We start from the raw sequence: 21,440 nt of genomic DNA, 5'->3' as shown, positions 1-21,440 counted from the left end.
ATTGTTTCACCGATCACCACCAATCATTTGACATTAAGGACCAAATCCAATAGCACTGTTTTTTTTATTAAAAGTGTACGTTTGTGTGTGTGTGTGTGTGTGCGTGCGTGCGTGTGTGTGTGAGTGGACATGGATGTGCACGTCTATATTGATAAATGTATTGATAAAAGTAAATACACTGAATCTTAATTTTTTTTTTTTTTACAGAGTAAGACCATGATACCATGTATGCTATTTTTACATATTGTATCCTAAGATGAAACTATGCATAAATCTGCCTTTTTGTGTCTGCAGCCAAATAGAATGGTTATCAGGCTGGCAGACACTGAATTTAGAAAACTTTTTTAAAGTTGACAACATGCAGTCCATTTTAACAGATGTATTTGGAAATTTCCTGTTATTTTAATTCACAGTCGTTCTCTCCACAGTCTTTTATACGTTCATGTAAATGATCCAGAGCAGTGTGTTGGGAGATGTGTCACTCTTCATCTTTTTCCTGCAGACAGGGCATTTCCGTTGTCGTTACGGATACCCTCTGTTTTCATAAAAAAGGCCTTCTGTTGTACATCGCTGTGTTTCTCTGTACAATGCCATTCATTAATATCAACACGGAATATAAAATGCACGTGTTTGCTTTCATTCCTTTCATCACACAGTAATGTCTGTGTTATCAGACCTGCCCGAGCGTGTTGGACCTCTGCACGGTCACTAACTGGTGTCGATACGGACCCTTAGAATTAGTTTCGATTACGAGTTTTGAACAAAAGTAAGAAGAAATCTTCCTGGGGTCTGAAACTCGGCTCAGGAAAAACAGCCGAGTTTGAGCTTAGTCAGCAAAAATGTGGCCCATTGTCTTTTATTATTGTCATCTTCATCAGACATATTCTAACTATAAAAACATGCACTGTATGGCACATTTATTATATCCTCTTTAAAGCATACAAAGCAAATCCCATTCATTAAATCTGGCTATGACTAATGTTTTGGTCCACGTACAAAGAAATCTGCTATTCTTTGCGGCTCTTCGCTTGGCCAGTCAGAAGAGGATGTCCTTTACACCCAGTTTCAGGAGCCTTTGAAATCACACATGTTTCAAATATCCGAGTCTGCAGAGTTCGCTCTGAACTGCAATCAGTGTCGCGTTGTTTCTGCTCCACAGAAACTAAAACGGTCTGCAAGTTCACGGCAGATGTCAGACGATGACGAGTAAATCTCCCCAGTGGATCTGTGTATCTTTAGCGGTCGCTGGTCCAGCTCCAAATATCAAACAAACATTGTTTTGCTGAACTAGTTTACTGCAGTTGGGCAGTCTTTTGTTTACTCGTTTTAAATTCCTGTCATGTGGCTTTGAATGTATCCACTAGATGGCGCAGTTGGATCAAGTTATTTACTTATTTACATTCAGTGGGAATACTGTGGCGCGGATGGACATTAAAATATCAAGTCATATAAAATCATTACATATTTTCTATTTATAAACTTGAACAGAACAAATAATATCAACAGAGTAGATATCCCATTGCTACACAGCAAAATCATCAATATAAAATAAACTCTTACAAGAGTAATTTTAACTATGATAGTGTCCCCTTTGGTCTCTGCTAGAGTTGATTTAACACTGCTCGAGTTGATTTAACACTGGTTATTTTTCTGTGTAGCGTCCCAGATCCATGTAATACTTCTGACAGTGACCCAGGTCTTCAGATATGAATTCATATCAGTTTCATGGCTTCTCAAAGTAGCCATCCAGGGAGAGTCCTTGTTTTATATTCTGGTATTTTCTAAAGTTTATTGTTAATTCATATAATTTTTAGTTAAATGGTCCTCCCAGTCTGCCTTTTAATTGTTTGCACAAGTACAGGTGCACCTCGGAAATGGGTTCAAAGCTTCAGCTCTTAGCATAGTTCATGGGAAAATGAGCTTCTACAGAAATGATAAAGGTAAAGGTATCATCAGCGTCACTGAGCAAACAGAATCACAAAGACTCTGACTGAATGTTCTGGAGAGGGTAAGCAGTTCATTTAAAAGTAATAATAACACAACAAAGCATAACATAATGACAAGAACAGGCCATTCAGCACAACAATGTTTGACATTTATCTAAATTGTACCTAGTGCTCTGATCACCAACAGACAAGATGGTATCTAACACTGTATCAAGCCTGGTCTTGAAAATCCCCAGAGTTTCTGCCTCTACTACGTGACCTGGCAGGCTATTCCACACATTGACTACTCTCTGCGTGAAGAAATGTCTGTTTGGAATTGACCTTCTGCTAATTTCCATTCATGTCCCCTTGTTCTGCTAACAGAACTCAACCTGAAAAATCTCTTGTACTTCACCTTAATCCCCTTCATGAATTAAAAAGGGGATTACTGATACTGAAGTGAACATAATCTCATATAATCTTTATATGAGTTCACCAGTGAATTGGTCCTGTAATGAGAGCTCCTAATTTTAATGCCAGTGAATGGCCCTTCACAACATTGCACAAACGGAAACCGATCAGCATGGTCTAGGGAAAACATTCAAGGGAAAACCTGTCAACACATCATGCTGAATGCATATCCCAAACTGACCATTCTCTCTGAGGAATTGTTCCAATTTTTCTGATACCTTCCCTATTGGTTTTTCAGTTTCAAATTTTACAGCGCCACAGTATCTAACTGAAAGATCAATCTACTGAAGATTTCAGACACTGCTATGTGCCATCACTGCATATTTAATGAGGGTATGCATTTTTCCCCCACAGCGAGGAAACGGAAGCTTATGGGGCTAAACAAACACTTGCCTGGCTTAGCCGTCAATTAGCTGCACAATCATAACAACGTCAAGGCCAGCGATTCAGCGAACTAATCTCGCTGCTCCCCCTTAACTTCCTCTGGACTGCGGCCCGCGGGTCCGCTGTCTGGCGCTGGATTTCTGCGGGGCTTCGTAGCCAAATCAATGCGCCGCGATTCCGAAGCGACTTGACAGCTCTGCTGACGACGCATTCTCCCACAGTGCGCGCGCCCTTACTCGCGCGCAGTGTGAAGAACCGCGGCCGCGATTAATCACGCCTATACACAACAACCTTGACCGCTTGGCTGTCGCTTTAAAGAGAAAAGGCTGTCTGTACCCTTTGGTCCGTTTGATATTGAACATAAAGGGTACAAGCAATTGTACAAATATTTAACACAAAGGGTACAAGCAATTAAATAGAATTGCTTGAAAAAGTAGCCCTAATTGTCGATTTATGGTGGTACAATCCCAGTTATCAACAGGTCCAGTATAATCGTCATTGTTCAGAAATCAGTTTTGCGAAACCACTATGACTGTCAAAACTACAAAATCCAAATGCTCCTCTGAATTAATCTAAACAATGAATAATAATGCATTAATTAATAATGTGTGTGCCTGTGTGTGTATGAGAGAGAGAGAGAGAGAGAGAGAGTAGGAAAGAAAAATTCAGATTTAAGAAAGGAAGCTATAAAACAGTTGACAGAATGCACAGATATGTGGAATATTTATATTAAAAGGTTGAAAAAAAAAGTCTTAAGCAACTGCACAGAAATGGTTGCAAAACCTCACCCTACATTTTCCCACCCCAGCAGCATTCGGGGGAAATTTATAAATGTTGGAAATGACAAGAAATGAGAAGAATCAGCTGTGTGAGTCCGATTCACTATTTTTTTTGTCTCCGTCTCAAATATTTTGGGTCACAGACAGTGGCGAGAGAAGGATCCAGTCAGCGTACGGCACTGCCTCTGTACCTAAGTCTACAGCTGAAGGGGGGGAGGGGGGGAGTTAATGTCACGAGGTCTGTGATCTCTGACCTGCCGGAGGTCTTAACTGTAAATGGTGGAACTCAGTGGCATGCTCCAGCCTCTAAGAGTCTGTAATAGTATAGAGACATCAGAGCACAATGCGACTCATCCCCGCTCAGAGACATCAGAGCACAATGCGACTCATCCCCGCTCAGAGACATCAGAGCACAATGCGACTCATCCCCGCTCAGAGACATCAGAGCACAATGCTACTCATCCCGGGACATCAGAGCACAATGCGACTCATCCCCGCTCAGAGACATCAGAGCACAATGCGACTCATCCCCGCTCAGAGACATCAGAGCACAATGCGACACATCCCCGCTCAGAGACATCAGAGCACAATGCGACACATCCCCGCTCAGAGACATCAGAGCACAATGCGACTCATCCCCGCTCAGAGACATCAGAGCACAATGCGACTCAACCCAGCACATAAGAGCACAATGCGACTCAACCCGGGACATCAGAGCACAATGCGACTCATCCCGGGAAATCAGAGCACAATGCAACTCAACCCGGGACATCACAGCACAATGCGACCCATCCGGCCTCCGGGACAAAGAAAGCCACGGTCACATGCGGAACGGATCAGGCTCCCTGCAGTCTGACAGTGATGTAACTCAAGGGTACATTGCTTGGCAGGAGAGCTTGTCTGGTATGTGTGTGTGTGTGTGTGTGGGTGTGGGTGAGAGTGTGTGTACGCAAGCATGTGGGTGTCAGTGTGTGTATGTAAGCGTGTGTGTGTGTGTGTGTGTGTGTGTGTGTGTGTGAGTATGCAAGTGTGTTTGTGTATACGTGTGTATGCAAATCTGTGAGTTTGCAAGTGTGTGTGTGTGTGTGTGTGTGTGTGTGTGACAGGGCAAGAGGAAACACACAGCATTAACCAATTCCTTCCTTGTCTTATATTCACAGAATTAACTACAGGTTGCAGGAGACAGGAATCCTAAACCTGGTAACCATGGAACTGAGAAAAGGCGTGACTGTCTTCAACAGAGCTATAAATACAAGATGATGAACCGAGTAAGATGCCGCAGATCCTTTAAGCTACGAAAGTCTACCAAATGGGAAAATCCGCCATCCTCAACCTCCTGCACCACATCAGCCTGCTCTGCGGTATTTATAGTATGATGCATAGCTTTCGACCTTTGCTTTGGTTTAGGACTAATGCTCGTGGATTTGTGCTGATTAAAGTGAACCCGCACATTCATGCAGCCCGTGCTTACGGTTTGTACCAGAGCCCTGCCACACACGGTGTCCGGCATGAAGTCCTGAGCTGGAAAATCCTCAAAGAAGCTTTTTTTTAAAGTTCTGGCGGTGCTCTGCTCTAAAACGGGGAAGCTGCTGCCTGGAACGCAACGTTTCAGTTGTTCTCAAAACCACGTTAAATGACCTAAAAACGTAAAACTGCAATTAGGAAACAAGGAAGGTTAACGGTACTCAAATTATACCGGGTCATTCTTTTAAAATGGATGACTTTATTTAAAAAAACTTTTTAAAGAAAATGAATACTGCACAGGTTTAATAAAGAGCAGATAGCAGGACGGGATTCAGAGAGGGCAGCTACACACAGCCATCTCACGGTACTCACAGGTTTAATAAAGAGCAGGGATTCGGAGAGGGCAGACACACACAGCCAGACGTCCTTGTGCCACACAGCCACGATGGGCGATTACCCATTAAAATGACAGTGAGGTCAGAGACTATCTTTGTAAAAGCGTCTGCGTCTGCCAGCGATGCTCCCCATAGCATTCCTCCACAAGCACGGCGAGCTCTGGAGCGAACAGGTGGGCAGGCGGGGAACCACCTGCACTGACCCCCCCCCCCCCCCCCCCTTCGCCCCCCCGGGGCCCCAAAATACACGCGCTGACACACAGAGATCAGGTTCACCGCCCGCATACCTGCGTCCCAGCCCCGGCCCCATTCCCTGGACGTCATTCAGAGCCTCAGATCAGAGCTGGCTGGGTATGGGGTTCTTTCTCTCAGCCCGCAGCGCTGCTTTTAGGATAGATGGAGCTGTCCCTCAGTGCTACAGGGGAAGTCCGGTTCTCGGGTTACTGACAGTTTTTGGGTGTCGTTTTTTTTTGTTTTCACACTGGCCAGCGTGCTGCCTGTGCGCAAGGTAAAACAAGTCACTGACACAGAGTCCTTGATTAAAGAGAGTACCAGGTACACCTCAGGTACCTCACCTCCAAGCTCTCTGTATTAAAATGGCCCATAACTATTTTCATTATTAAGCCTAATTTAGTAACTATGAAATACAACCGATTGCAGGATGTTAAGGAAAAAAAACATGTCATTGTTCAGTTGAAGGCAATATGAAATAAAATTGTTTCTACTTATTTTAATTCATACTGTGAAATAAGCCATGAACCATACTTGTGGGCAATGGCAATGGCAATGTCAGTTCCCAAAATAAATGAATAATGGGCTTACTGGATTAAAAATAGGTTCCCTGGTTGTTCCCCTCCAGTTCCTGAAATAATCCACTAAACATTTTTTCTGTTCTGAGTGTGACAGAGCACTTTTTTCAAGTCTTAAAATTGTAGCCACACGCTCATTCATCAGACATTATAAAAGAATAAAAATAACCCGCATTTACACCTTGACTACTTATTATTTACTGCTAAAATTATTTAAAATGCAACAACAAACAAAACAAAACTACATTAATTGAATGTGTTTATCAGACCTCACTGCCCTCAAATATGAAAACCCAAATTTCTCTCAAGACATAATCTAGTCCAGGGATCTCCAACTCAAATCCTGGAAGGCCACAGCGGCTGTTGGATTGTGATGTGTTCCTGCACTTAAGTGCTTAATTTTAAGTCATTCATTTATCTAAAGAGTCGGCACACTGCAGCTCCCCAAGACCAAAGTTTGGGGTCCATGATATAGTCCTAGTTAACCTAGTTAATTTTGGAGGAAAATATGTATGTAAAAAAAAATCATTATCCTTACTATAGGGAGTAGGTGGAGGGTCTGACTGTGTCTTTCCCCATTGCGTTATCGTGCACAGGTTTTCCAAATATAACAAAACTAGTCTGTGCCTTTATATTTTTAAACAAGAAACGTGTTATCTTGTTAGATCGATTTAGCAAATAGCATGCGGAACATACTTAGTCCACCGAAAAGATGGCAGCGGGTTCAGTCCATGTAGTTTCCTAAGCAACAGTAAAGTGCCAAAATATACCAGGCAAAAAAAAAAGGTTTCATTATCACTGTCGTCATTTTAATCTTGAGCATGCATGTAATCTCCGCGCGTGATTTACATTGTTTACTCGACCTACCTTGGTCAGTTGTAACCGCCTGGTGTCCGGGGGCAGTGTGACGCGCTCCTGTGCAGGCTACAGGCTTTTTACCAGCTCAGGCCTCAGTTGCCGGAGTTGGTCTTCGATGTTCCTGTTTCAGTAAGTTCATTTTAATTTCCCAGTTAGTTGTCAAACAGTCCGCCAAACATCGTTGGCTCATGTTCGTTCATCGTAATCTGTTACCCCAAAAGCCGCATCTTTCCTACAATTCAGAAGTAAACGTATTTTGGTGTCGTCGGGGTTGATAGCATGGAAAACAAGGAGCAGATAAAATTTTAGTGCCATCTAGAATTGCTAATAAATCAAAATATTTATTAGCCTGATTATTTTTTTTAAACCAAAAATATACCAATCCATAAAGATTAATTCATTGAGGAAGTCAACGAAAAAAGAGTAAAATTTTAGGCACATTTTAGTTAGCTCAAGGGCGGACTTCTGTGCTCCTTTCTTACGTTTAAGAAATAAAGTTAGCGTTACTGAAAGCATTTAAGACTAAATCGTTTTAATTAGTCTATTTAATTTAACAACACTCAGGGACTAGGTATTTGAATCAGTCAGTTATAAAAAATTGTGAGTGGTTTTTATTTTTTACATTCAGACAAATTAATGTGCGTTAGGCCTACGAGTAATCGTTGTGTTCATTTGGGGCATTGGTTCCGTTTCGAAACAGCTGGTGAAAGCATACTGTTGTTTTTCTTGTCTTTAGAGCTCTAACCAGACATACAAAATCATAACCGCTGCACTCGGTTATTTAAAAAATAACTGTTTTTGTTTACGCGCGATGGCAAACATTGTCCAAATATTTGTGTTTTGTATTTTAAAATCCAGGAGCATTGCATCCAGTCTTAAACCGATGTTACAATCTGCAGCTGTTTTAGTGTAGAGAATCCCAACCAGGGCTCATTCTCAGAACTGCGTTCAGGTGAACTGCCGGCCAGAACATCTATCTCACGAACTATTCTGAGAACTTGACATTGAGGACTACCTTGTTTGATATGCGCCTTAGTTCTGTGCCTTGCGCGCAGTGGCACAATATTTGCGCGTTGGTTAGAAGACCAGCTTATGTACGGTTCTACGTTGTGCACATATTATCAGAGTCCAGAACATGCACAATACTTCAGTGGTTGTAGGAAAACAAAACCGCCACCATCTATTTACATTTCGTGATAACGAATTTAGGACGCCTTTTAATTATTTTTCTTCACTTTTAACATCGAAAGTTATTGCGAAAGTTGTGCGTGGTGTTTGTTCTTTATTGGAAGCTTTGCTTGAACGTGTCCCAGAGTATGCAGCTAAATGTCCCTGATGATAGCGTTGATTGTAAATATACATTTGACGTGTATTTTCTCAAAAAATAATTAATGTGTAGTTCGTCATTCATTATGTATAATATCTTGACACAAGTTTCACAAAGCATCTCGCAAAATTCATTCATCTGCGTAAAAGTGGCTGGTTTTCTAACATTTGATTGCAAAGAATTATGCCACTTTTTGAATTAATTTTGAGCGAAAGCTTTCATTATCACCAACGCGAGTGGTTTTTTTAAACGATGTTAAATGGCCAAATTGTAAATTGTACTATTATTTATTTAAATTAACTTTACAAGTTTAACATTTAATCAATCTACGGACAACACTGATCCATGTCTGATCTGAATTATCGCACTGAATGAATTATCGAAATTTCTGGGCGTGGTCATGAATAGCGGACCCACAGCCTGCATGCAAGTGTGCGGCGTCATTCTTTCAGCACTTGTGTTGGCGTCTTTCAAAAGGCAGCTCGTCTGACTGTTTGCATTTGTTTCTGGCAGGGTCAGGTGATATAGTGCCGTCATTTTCTGCATCTCTCCGTTCCTGCCCGAAGATTAGGGGACAGCAGCATACCCCACTACCCCAACCAAAGACACCCCTTCGACCCCCGCTGGTTGAACCCAATGAGAACAGAGCGGCAAGAGAGCTGTCCGGTTTAGTTCCCCGCCGCCCCTACAGTTGTTTTTTGGTTGCTTTTTTTCTCAGAATTTCTTCAGTTCAGAACGTGGGTTTATCACTGACGGGGACTGATTACTGTCAGTAGGCTAGACAACGAGAAATATCAAATTGGGAAAAAAAGGATCAGTTGCCAAAGTGTCCAGCGATATTTTGTTCTTCGCCTGCATCAACAAAGGGAGCCATGCGTAATATCAAAGAAAATGACACATCTGGCCAAACAATTCGGGAGTACTGTGTTTTGTCAGAGAAAATGGAACATAACTGAGGCGACGTTTACTTCCAAAAGTCCTGATAAATTACATTGGCGGCGCAGCCCCTCTGACTTGGATTATGAGCGTTGCTTTTCACTACCTGGTAACTTGGATGGAATACAGGTACACAATTCACACGGTATTGTAAATGAACATGTCAGGTGCGTGAATCTAATAAACACCGCGTTTTTACGACGTAGGACGGAGCTGTTCACTTGAAGAAAATGTTACCGACCGTTACAGCTGACCGGCGCTGACGGAAATCAAACGACAAAGGAGCGTTTCTTTTGTTCGCTGGAAAACGGTTGTAAAATGTTCGGTTTAAGTAAAGCGCGAGGCTTTTCTAGGAATCGCAGCGACGCCTCGGGAGCCACCAGCGGATTGGGATTAAGGCGCACATCGAGAAACCTGGTATCCTCTTCGGAAGGCTCACACGCTACCTCAAGGCTATACGTTGCCTTTATATTGCTTCTTTTGTTGTTCACACCCAGAGTGGATTCTTCGTGGTGGTAAGTACTTTTTCTCTCACAGATACTTTTTGTATGTATTTTGTTCGCTGCTAAGTGAAAGAGTCTATGGCAGGTTGTTCTTTTTGATGGTTTAGTATCTGCATCCTTGTGAGTAGGTCGTGGAGATGTTGAACATTTCAGGTTAAGGTTTACTTTATTGTCTCCCAAGGGAGAAAATGTCTTGGATCAGAGACATCCTACTGCATAAAAGAAAAACAAGACATCTCACATTTCACATTCACAGTTTCATACATTACAATATAAACATACTCACATCACCATCTCATATTATAGTCGGTCAATCGGTATGCCAATTTGTCATCTATATCTACCAATTTGTCTATCCACCTCCAGTGGGTTATTAATGGGTGTTACTGAGAGAGGGGTAAATAAATGTCTGTAATGGTTGTACTTGCATAAAGGCACCCTATACGTCTTTCCACACCTCATTAACTGGTTATCAGAATACAATACATGAGAAGGATCAGCAGGACGAATATTCTAGATGCACCAGACCAGTTATAAATAATCGATTCATTTTTGAGGTTATGTCACATTCAACGCATGCTAAAGCAACAATTGCATGACTTTGTTTATAATTACTTGTTGTTATGAATGTTCCTTATAATGTGACACTCATTGTTAAATTTGCAGGACAAATATAAATGACAATTGTCAGTGGCAAGTCATTGGGTTTTGTTAGATGTGATTTAACACTTGCTTATTATTATATGATGAGTGCGATTTAACAACATAGGTGCGCTATTATTTTGATTGAAATTTGAAAGGACATGGTTGTGTTATGTTTACACAGTTAATGTAGACATTCAACATGTTGAGGTCTTCACCACCAGATGTTTCTGGATCATAGTTTGAAAGCTTATTTTTCATGCCTGAAAACATTTCATCAGGCCAGCCCACATTGTCTTTGCCTTGTGGATGAAGAAGCGGTTTTGACTGGTATTTTAAAAATAAGTGCAGGATGACGAAGGAGCAGAATTTTAAGGAGTGGTCCAGAAGAGTTTTGCTGGCACAGTGTCTTGGCTTTTACCTGCTCACATTAATCCTGTGGAGTAAAAGGGAAACTTGCAGCATGCAGCTTTGCGCAATTAAAACTGTTTCTGTTTTCCTAAAAAGCAGATGACCGCTGCGGTAAGTCCTGTCCATTGTTGTCCCGCTGTAGAATGGTTGTATATCTAGGTTGCTTAGAAACGATGCCGAGTTATCCTACAGGAACCTGGATAACGTAAAACATATCCAAGGTGCTTTTAGTTTGTATTGTGCCAGAATGAATCTGTTTCGTTTGGAATTTTTTTGCATGACTTTTTTTTTTTTTATAGTCTCTTTTCTGGTATGCTTGACTGCAAATTTGGGTCAGCAGTCATGAATGAGCTCATTATTTAAGCCCAAGTTAATATCTCCAGAAGATCATGTCAGCTAGGACCACGTGATTAAAGGTTAAGTGTACATTTAAGTAGTAAATCGCTGTTGGCTAAGTATGTGTTCCAGCAACATTTTTCTAACATTGAACACCGCTGTGAAATATAATAGTATGGAAAGGTTGTCAGCAATTAAATGACACATTTTAGAGGTACAGTATATTCTCCTTCGCAAGAAAAATGGCTATGAATGAACCTCCATGATACGATTGGTTTCCGATTTCCATTCTGGTTAGTATTGTGTGCATTTCTCTCTCCATAATTCAGAGTTGGGGAGAAGCAGTTGTCATCATGATGGTTTAGATAAGTAGTGTTTCAGCACCCCGGGCTGCCCGTTTCTCGACCGTAGCTGAAGCAGACAAAACCAGGTTTGTCTTGACCGCTTGCTGTCTGACAGAAGAGTAAACGCACTGCTGGGGAGTCTCGTGGCACAGCCTGTAGAGCACTGTCCACATGCTCATTACGAGCCGCGACATCGGCGGTTCGAGTCCAACCGCGCGACCTTTGTCGCATGTGTCTCCCTCACTCTTCCCTGTTCTTCCTGTCTCTCTACACTGTCCTGTCCAATAAAGCTATAAAAAGCCCATAAAAATATTTGAAACAACAAAACGCTGCTTCCGTACGGTAGCACTGCCAGGAGGGATTTTGGGGGAAGCCGACAGGAACCAGGAGAAACCGCTCCCCGTCTCCAGCGCAGTTTGATCGTTACCATGACAATGAGAATGAAGGCTCATGGGAGCGAGCCCTGGCACGATGACACGTTAACCGCACCGTGGCTTTCAGTCTCAGGGATGCAGCCCCACGAAGGTGTCATTCATTACATTACATTACAGGCATTTAGCAGACGCTCTTATCCAGAGCGACTTACACAACTTTCACATAGCATTTTACATTGTATCCATTTATACAGCTGGATATATACTGAAGCAATTCCGGTTAAGTACCTTGCTCAAGGGTACAACGGCAGTGTCCTACCCGGGAATCGAACCTGCGACCTTTCGGTTACAAGCCCAGTTCCTTACCCACTGTGCTACATTCCTCATCCGCTCAGTGTGTTGGGTTCCGTATCTTGACTTTGTCTAAATGTGCCGGCTTACGGCAGCCTCGTGGGCGCTGTGAGATCCTGACACTGCAGTGCTTTCACTGGCGAACCACTCCGGTGAATTGCCGCTGCATGCTTGCTGCACACATTCAGTTTCAGAGTACAAACTAAATTTAAGTTCGACTAATCCCGGTGAACTATTTGGCTGGACCGCAACAGCGGGGCCAGCCCTACAAATGCGAACGTCTGTGACTGAGTGATCAGACAGAGTGAATGAGTGATGAAGTTACACCATTGGTTGGCCGAGTTATGAAGTTACACCATTGGTCGGCCGGAGAGGTCCAGCTATATACTAGGTTTTGACCTGGTCTTGTTTTGTAGTGAAAAGTCTGTAGGTGTGTATTGTTGAATTCTTGAACGGTATATAAGCAAGTGATCTCTAATCCAGCCCCACCAGCCTTCTTCCCTCTTATCTGTTATGGCAGAAGTTGGCTCAATTGGGAAACCCATCCACATGTCAAACAACTGATCCGGGCTGCTGCTGGCACTGGTGGTAGAGCCAGCAAGAACTGATCTTCCCATTGGGCCAGTTAGAACACCAGTACTGCTGCCCAGTGATGGGGACACTGCATTGTAGGACACAGTGTATCTCATATGAGACATTGGCCTTGACTTGCTAAGGTCAACAAAAGATTCAAGGGTTTCCTGGTGTCCAGAAAAATGCATTATTTTTAATTATTGGCTAAATAAATTATAAGAACACAATTCTATGCAAGTGTTATAGAATACATTTTACAAGACATTCAGTTTGCTGTGCCATCCTACAATACATCTAAGGGAGCGGAAGAAATTGAACTATAATTTCCTAAAATAGGCTGTCGACCTTGCACACACATTAGTCACATTAGTCATACTTTAGATGTGATTTTATGACCTGACGATAGTTAGCTTTAGCGGTGTTGTGACAGTATGTTCTGTCCCACAGGTACATTGGCGCACTGGGAGCGGGGGTCATCTGTGACAACATCCCAGGCCTGGTGAACAAGCAGCGGCAGCTGTGCCAGAGGCACCCGGACATCATGCAGTCCATCGGCCGGGGAGCCAAAGAGTGGATCCACGAGTGCCAGCACCAGTTCCGCCACCACCGCTGGAACTGCAGCACGCTCGACCGCGACCACACCGTCTTTGGACGCGTCATGCTGCGCAGTGAGTGTGTGTGTGTGCGTGTATGTGTGTGTGCGTGTGTGAGTGAGTGTGTGTGTGTGTGTGTGTGTGCGTGTATGTGTGAGTGTGTGTGTGCGTGTGTAAGTGAGTGTGAGTGAGTGAGTGAGTGTGTGTGTGTGCGTGTATGTGTGTGTGCGTGTGTGAGTGAGAGTGAGTGTGTGTGTGAGTGAGTGTGTGTGTATGTGTGTGTGCGTCCGTGAGTGTGTGTGCGTCCGTGAGTGTGTGAGTATGAGTAAGTAGAGTGTGTGTGAGTGCGTGTGCGAGTGAGTGAGTGTGTGTGTGTGCGCGCGTGTGAGTGTCTGTGAGTGTGTGAGTATGAGTAAGTAGAGTGTGTGTGAGCGCGTGTGCGAGTGAGTGTCTGTGAGTGTGTGAGTATGAGTAAGTAGAGTGTGTGTGAGCGCGTGTGCGAGTGAGTGTGTGTGTGTGTGTGTGCGCGTGTGCGAGTGAGTGTGTGCGTGTATGTGTGTGTGAGTGAGAGTGTGTGAGCGTGTGTGCGAGTGAGTGTGTGTGAGCGCGTGTGCGAGTGAGTGTGTGTGTGTGTGTGTGAGTGCGTGTGCGAGTGAGTGAGTGTGTGTGAGCGCGTGTGCGAGTGAGTGTGTGTGTGCACGCACAGGTGCGGACGATACGGTCACATGCAGCCCGGATCAGGCTCCCTGCATTCTGACAGTGATGTAACTCAAGGGTACATTGCTTGGCAGGAGAGCTTGTCTGGTATGTGTGTGTGTGAGGAGGGTACGTGTGTGTGTGTGTGTGTGTGTGTGTGTGTGTGTACATGTGTGTATGCGTCCGCGCACACGTGTGTGTGAGTGCAAGTGTGTATGTGCATGTGAGTGTGCCAGACAGGGAAGCACGTAAATCATCCTTTAATATCTATCACTGGAACGCTGCAGAGTAGCTCTGACCCCTGGATGCTCATAGTTTCTGACGGACGGCCTGAAGCTAACGGAATGGTGGAAATATTTCAACCCCTGCGGCTGCCAGTTTGCTCGTTTGTCGCCATTATCAATTACCGCCATATTCACTACCATTTAACATCCCGCTAAGCCCTAGGCCTTGATTGATATAGTGTCCATTGGTTCAGAATCACCTCAATACTTTGCACATTTGGCTATAGCATTTCCGCTGGGAGGGAAAGGTTCAGTAGGTTTAATACTTTTTACTTTTTTACTTTATCATACTCTAACAGCTTCTCTTGATGCTGAATTTAAGCCTCGTCCATAAATATTCTGGGTGCCATCTTTCAAATGAGACATTTCACACCAAGGGTTCTTATTTCTGCATGACTATTAAAAAGCCAAGGACATTGCTTGCTATACGTCTCTAAACATCATTCATTGAATCGATTGATAATGGTTTAGCAGGTTTGTTAAACTATCTACAGCACATCTCTCAGATGATTCTGGAATAGCTTGATGGGTTCTTGATTCTGTCTACAGACGTTTTGTATTTCATGAGAAGAAGAAGGTGAACTGGAGTTACTGTTTCCAAACAAATGTTTGTTTTCATCAAGAAGCAAACAAAATAAAAACAACCCTACAATCTGCTTTATCCTTAACCTTCATTTAAGTTCAATTAAGTTTAGAACTGCAAGTGCTACTTATTTTTGCTTTTTGCTGAACTGTATGAGGAGTCAATGTATAAGGTATACAAATGATAAAAGCGGGAAAAAATATTTCACTGGTGGGAGATAGTATGCACGCATTTCTCTCGATGCTCTTACTATGGCAAATCCTGTGTGTATTATTACAACTATACTGCATGTGGTGCGTGTAAAATGAGACTGCATCTGATTGGTCTCACTGATCTTCAGTATATTTTACTTATTTAGTGAGCATGCAACACAGGCAAAAAAACAAAAAAAACATTTAAGCTTCTGAAATCTCAGAGAACTTGATGCAGAAATAAAACCAGCACTGTGCATTCACTGGCCTGTTTAATCAATTGGAACAGAACCACAGATAGAAGCACAGAATATACACAACCCAGGCTTCTATGAAAACTCATTTACTGTGCCGGTCCTCATCAATCATGGCTCACGCAAACGTAGCAGCAGACCGCTTGGATCCAAGAACACAATTCTCGTCTTTCCATCAAAATACACAAGCGCAGTGATAAATTAGGTATCAGAAGGATATCTCTAAACAGTTTATAGAGTAGAGCATTTAACATCTGAGTCGACTTACACATATAATAATATTTAAAATGGAGCAGTGATATGCCTGTTCGTTCAATGATCCACCTGACAACCCTGACATTGCATTTACATGTCTGTGGTTATTTTTGTTTAAATTGGAACCATCGTGTTGTATGCACAGAATTTGAACTTTGATTCCTGGTTAACATAGTTAGCTTCTTTGGTGCTTTCATGATTTAGCATCTGTACAAGCTGCTCTGTGAAAGTTGTTAGTCAGATCTGGCTCTATTGCTCATATGAATCAGGTGAATGCACTTATGTTTCTCATGTAAGATGCTCTTGAGGTGAGCATCCGGTAAATGAATATAATGTAGCAGACACTCATGTACATGCATAATGCACTTTATTGTCGGTGGTTGACGGGCGCTTCTGGTCATGGTTTGTCCTCCACAGGCAGTCGCGAAGCCGCCTTCGTGTACGCCATCTCCTCGGCCGGAGTGGTCTACGCCATTACCCGGGCCTGCAGCCAGGGGGAGCTAAAGATCTGCAGCTGCGACCCCCACAAGAGGGGCCGCGCCAGCGACGACCGGGGCAACTTCGACTGGGGCGGCTGCAGCGACAACGTCAACTACGGCATCAAGTTCGCCAAGGCGTTCGTGGACGCGCGGGAACGGGCGGTCCGGGATGCGCGGGCGCTGATGAACCTGCACAACAACCGCTGCGGGAGGACGGTGGGTGACCCCCCCGTGACCTCTGAGGTCAACCGTCTGGTCACATGGGATGCTCAGTACAGTACTGTAATAAAGCAGAGCGTTCAGCAGGGGTTCCAGCAACTGGTTCAGGGAAGATGATGAATATTCTGAATCAGCCTGTGTAGAGCAGGGCTGCCAAACCCTGTTCCTGGAGATCTGCCATTCTGTAGGTTTTCATTTCAATCCTAATCTGGCACACCTGATTCTACTAACTAGCAGCTCAACAAGATCTCCAGCTATTGAATGAGATGTTCTTTCTTAGGGTTGAAATGAAAACCTACAGGAAAGTAGATCTTCATGAACAAGGTTGGTTACCACTGGTGTAGAGTCTCTCGGAGTAGAAACCTACAGACACTGAGGTTCCGAGTGACCAGTTTACAGCTTATATTTTATGTATTATAAGCTAGACTGAGTCCTCTGCTTTCCTCCTTTCTCCAGTGATGTGTGAGGCAACTCACTCACTCACATACTGAAAGTGTGAAGTAATCGCAGTTCATTTGGTGAGTTTCCAAAGGATAGGTTTTCTTGGCCAAAACTGAGGTGAAGGAATAAATGTGTGCCAAGGAAATATAGACAAATTATTTAACAATTCCAGGAGAACATCCTTAATCTTTATGTCTCGTTCAGGGTAACTCTACAGTGAGAGTGGGTCGTAATTCCATGCCTGTGGAGGACCTTTCAACACTTGCTTAAAGATGGCACCTTGATTCCTGGTGCCTGTCAGCTATGATAGATCTGTTGTTGTGTATCACAATATCCTTCGTACTGTTTATGCATTCACAAATTGTACTGCGGTCCGTTTCCTCAAGTTCCCATTGTCCGATTGTCCTCAACGAGATGTTTCTAGTCAGTGATTGTTTATTCACAGCAGAATCCAGGCATGGTGTGGAAACACATCCATCAGTCAGTTGTCATGCAAGTACTTGAGTTCTGATGGTCATACACCGGATGTTTCCAGTCAGTGAGCGTCCAGCAGAATAGCGTGGTCATGTGACCCTTTGCCCTTTGCAGGCGGTGAAGCGCTTTATGAAGCTGGAGTGCAAGTGTCACGGCGTCAGCGGCTCCTGCGTGCTCCGGACGTGCTGGCAGGCCATGGCCGACTTCCGCACGACGGGGGACTACCTCCGGGAGAAGTACAACGGGGCTGTAGAGGTCACCATGAACCAGGATGGCACGGGGTTTGCGGTGGCTGACAGGGAGCTCCGCAGGCCCATCAAGAACAGCCTGGTGTACGTGGAGGATTCGCCAGACTACTGCCTCAGGAACAAGGCCGCAGGTGGGTCCGGATCCACTGAGATACTGTGGACCCCTGGGGCACCATTACATTTGAGCTTCTAACAGACATGCATATCCAAGGCAACTTATACAGCGTGCATTTTTTACATTCATACAGGTGGATATTTACTGAAGCAGTTCAGGTTAAGTACCCTTGTTCAAAGGTTCAACAGCAGTGTCCCACCTGGGAATCAAACCTGCAACCTCACAGTTTTAAGAAGTCCAGCTCCCCAACTAGTATGCTAATATGTGTTTTGTGGGGTGGATCTTTGAAAATAGGTAGTAACAGGATCAGCAGCAAATTACATAAAGCATAATTTCAGAATCAGTCTTACTCTTGTTACAGAAGACCAGACAAGTGAGAGGCAATTTTCATCCAGGTTTCTATAAACACCAAACCCATTTTGAAAAAAACTTCCTGTACTCATTGTGCTGTCAGACAATTGCCTTATAGATGGTTGGCATCAGTTAAGGCCGCTTTTATTAAGTTTGGGAGGGGAAGATCATTCACAGGTGATCTACAGAATTGCTAGCTTTGCTGTTTGTCTTTACGGTTGAGTAGTGAGGCAGTCAGACTTTAGGTAAATAAAGGGAGGAGGTGGAGGATCTCTAACCCAACCTCCAGCTGCTGGGGGCTCGCCGTCTCTTCCACCAGAGTTCACAGTCACATGACCTTTCACTGCGCTCTAGTTGCACCTAATTGAAAGCGCTTTGATGTTTGGGTTCTGTTGACCCAGTTCAGTGGTATCTGTGGGGTTGCTGAACTGAGCTCAGCAAGCTCTCCATATCTCCTTGTTATTTTTAATGGGAAACATGCAAATTTGTAAGAAGTAGGCACCTTGATTATGAAACTGAAAAGTGTAAAAATACTGGTTAGACCATAACTGTTTTGCTGTGCTGTTAGTGCCCCCCACTGGTTGATCGGGAACTCGAGGACTGCATGCTACAGCCGCCTATGAAAAGTCTTCCTCCACTTCCACTCCCTGCAAGCTTAGCTGTAGTCTGCGGTGTGAAAAGAAGCATTTGGTGACATCACGTGTTCCGGAGTAGAACCGTGGATGTCTATACTGTCGCGAATCAGCAGTGGAGATCGCAGCATGGATGTGACTGTGGTTGCAGATGATTGTCCATTCCAAATTAGAGTGGGAATTGGAGATGCACAGCCCCCACGTTGGGTGCCAAATTTATAAAATAAAAAAAGCGCTGCTGTTGTAAAAATTTATACTCCACCCCAATGGACCCCGCGTGCAGTCTAGATGAATGCGCTCCCCACTGCAGGCTCGATGATGTCATCACATCATTTTTGAATGCCGAACTGTGGATTACATCATGCATTACAGTACAGTCCTAATGGAGTTGTGTAGCTGTTTTTCCTCAAGGGGTTTTTCGAAACACTGTGCAGAGAAAATAACCACCCAGTCTACGTCTGCTAAATCGCCACTAAATCATCAGTATGTGGCAACACTGGCCACTGCTGGTCTGCAATTACTCAGCCTTAATCAGGGTCTCTCAAACAGAAAACCATATTTCATAAAAGGGTAATGAACTTGAGTGAGACTGCATTTATCAGAGTGAGCATCAAAGCGATCATAACAATCTCAAAACTGAAGAAGAAAACAGAGGACCTGTCTCTCTCCTATTGGCCAATCCATTACAACCATCCAGGCACAGGAGAGGCACACAGTGCAGCACATGGGCCCGATTACAGCTGTGAACATTATTTGCTTGTTATAAATGGGTTACTGTTATTTGCTATTCTTAAACAGTACTAGTATATTAAATTCAGAACACTGTATCCAGCTGATGGGTATGCAGCATTTTGAACATCTAGGTATCGTACCTGGGCATTGTTGATCTTAGCTGGTGAGCTGATTTCTGTTTGTCTCACTGTAAGTTGGCTGACAAAGATGCACACAACGCACATACGCGCGCACACACACACAACCTTGCATATGATATGACTTTGTCTTGTACTTTTTTCCAGGCTCCTTGGGCACCTCCGGGCGTGTCTGCAGCAAGTCTTCACTGGGCAGCGATGGCTGCGAGGTCATGTGTTGTGGGCGGGGCTACGACACCACCCGCGTCAGACGCGTCACCAAGTGCGAGTGCAAGTTCAAGTGGTGCTGCGCGGTGGAGTGCAAGGACTGCGAGGAGACGGTGGACGTGCACACCTGCAAGGCCCCCAGACACGTCAACTGGCTGAACCACACCTGAAGGCTGCCTCCAGCATCCCCCAAATCAGGATTTTCCTCAGGCCATTGCATTCTGGGAGACAGAGTCCAGAACCATTGTAGAACCCCCGTTCCAGCCCCTCACTTCATTTCCCTGTCATGTCGCTTTATTTAACTGTCCTTGTGAAAGCACTAAGAACATCACATTTCCCACAAGCCCCCTCCCTGTGCCCTGCAGATCTGGTTTATTGTATTGTTTTGAATGGGGCAATTATGGGACTGCAAGCAACAGTATGTTCATAAGCTATGACCATTTTGTGTTTTTTTTTTGGGAGGGGGAAATATGTCATTTGAGTTTTTGTTTATTTTTACTTGGAGGTGGGAAAAGTACAAAACAGAAAAGCTGCTTTAAAAAAAAGCTTTAAAATATATATATTTTTTCAGTTTCACCTTTTGCAGTTGTAGAGGGATGATTTTGTGTATTTAATTTTTTGGAGACTGCTGGTTTCTCTACCAGGGAGTGTACACTCGACCACTTTGCTCAGTGCATTGTATGTCAGACAGTAGAATGTGACTGAGACCAAGGCTTCTGAAGTTTGGTTGAGCTTGTCTGTGGTAATGAGTAAGATGTTGAAGCATCATAATTGTCCTTGAGCTAAACGGGATCAGTCTATGGTCCAGTGATGCTCAAACAAGCTGGTTATTTGCCCTGAAGCCAAGCGTGAAGGACAAAAGGCTGTGTAGTGCCAATTTCAGACCAAATGTTTTGTGATGCAATGAAACCATTTTAGGATGCAGCAGAGATAAGTTGCAGCAGTGGGAACTACCCGCCTCGTCTGATGATGGCGCTTGATGCTGCAGGCAGTTAAACTTGTCTAATCGCAGACAGAAAGCTTTAGAACACTGAAAAGTCCCCAGTTGCGGCTCATTGAATCACAAATCTTTGGTCTGAACTGGCCTTAAAGGAGAATCGGAGCAAGGAATCGTGGTCTTTTTCTGAAGATGAAACTGCACTATGGCCATTAGCTGAAGAGTGAGTGAATTAGACACATTTACACATACTTTTTTTTGTATTCCTAACTGATAAAAAAAATCTCTGTTCAGTTAGTGCCTTACGTGAAGAACTGTTCAGTCAGCAGGGGGGATGCTGACCTCTGTTTCTGTTCTCTGGCTTGCTTGTGTATCTTGTGTAAAAGGATTCTTTATTTTATAAACAGATGTATATATAAATATATGGCTTTAATATATCATTAGAACCCCTGACTTGATTATTGAATGACCGATGGCTTCTGTCTTCTCTTCACTGATCTCAGTGATTGCTTTTAGGGTACTCAGAATGAAAAGCCTATTGGTGGAGGGGGGGGGGATATTTCAGTGTCACATCTTTCCAAAGAATTTGTAAATAGTGAGATATCATGTGCTTCCAGATTCCTCATAAGGCCTACTATAGAAATAACCTTACAATGTTATTTTACTGTCAAACTGCAACATTAACTTACATTTTTCTCAGATTTCAGTATCCTTCGGATGTCTCTTAGTA

General features: G+C 43.6%; 1 protein-coding gene across 2 annotated transcripts; it reads left to right on the top strand.

The window, feature by feature from the left end:
* The first annotated feature begins 4,334 nt into the window (after window positions 1-4,334).
* LOC118210759 (protein Wnt-2b-A-like) lies at window positions 4,335-21,239 on the top strand. 2 transcript variants are annotated; one of them, XM_035387168.1, is made up of 7 exons: window positions 4,335-4,433; window positions 4,720-4,920; window positions 8,926-9,863; window positions 13,330-13,550; window positions 16,156-16,433; window positions 17,466-17,730; window positions 19,714-21,239. In XM_035387168.1, the coding sequence occupies exons 3-7, from the start codon at window positions 9,667-9,669 to the stop codon at window positions 19,941-19,943; spliced, it is 1,191 nt and encodes a 396-aa protein (XP_035243059.1). In that variant the 5' UTR covers window positions 4,335-4,433; window positions 4,720-4,920; window positions 8,926-9,666; the 3' UTR covers window positions 19,944-21,239. The 2 variants fall into 2 exon arrangements, with proteins under 2 accessions (XP_035243059.1, XP_035243058.1); XM_035387167.1 differs by lacking the exons at window positions 4,335-4,433; window positions 4,720-4,920 and adding an exon at window positions 7,103-7,214.
* The last annotated feature ends 201 nt before the right edge of the window (window positions 21,240-21,440 follow it).

Source organism: Anguilla anguilla, chromosome 13 (genome assembly GCF_013347855.1).
Source record: "Anguilla anguilla isolate fAngAng1 chromosome 13, fAngAng1.pri, whole genome shotgun sequence".
NCBI lineage: Eukaryota > Metazoa > Chordata > Actinopteri > Anguilliformes > Anguillidae > Anguilla > Anguilla anguilla.
This window is presented reverse-complemented; position numbering and strand designations above follow the sequence as displayed.

Excerpts from the sequence above, each read along its gene's own strand:
- LOC118210759 (XM_035387168.1), top strand. The coding sequence starts at position 9,667 with ATGTTCGGTTTAAGTAAAGCGCGAGGCTTTTCTAGGAATCGCAGCGAC. Across the intron at positions 9,864-13,329 it reads AGAGTGGATTCTTCGTGGTG|GTACATTGGCGCACTGGGAG; the intron begins GTAAGTACTTTT and ends TCTGTCCCACAG. Across the intron at positions 13,551-16,155 it reads TGGACGCGTCATGCTGCGCA|GCAGTCGCGAAGCCGCCTTC; the intron begins GTGAGTGTGTGT and ends TGTCCTCCACAG.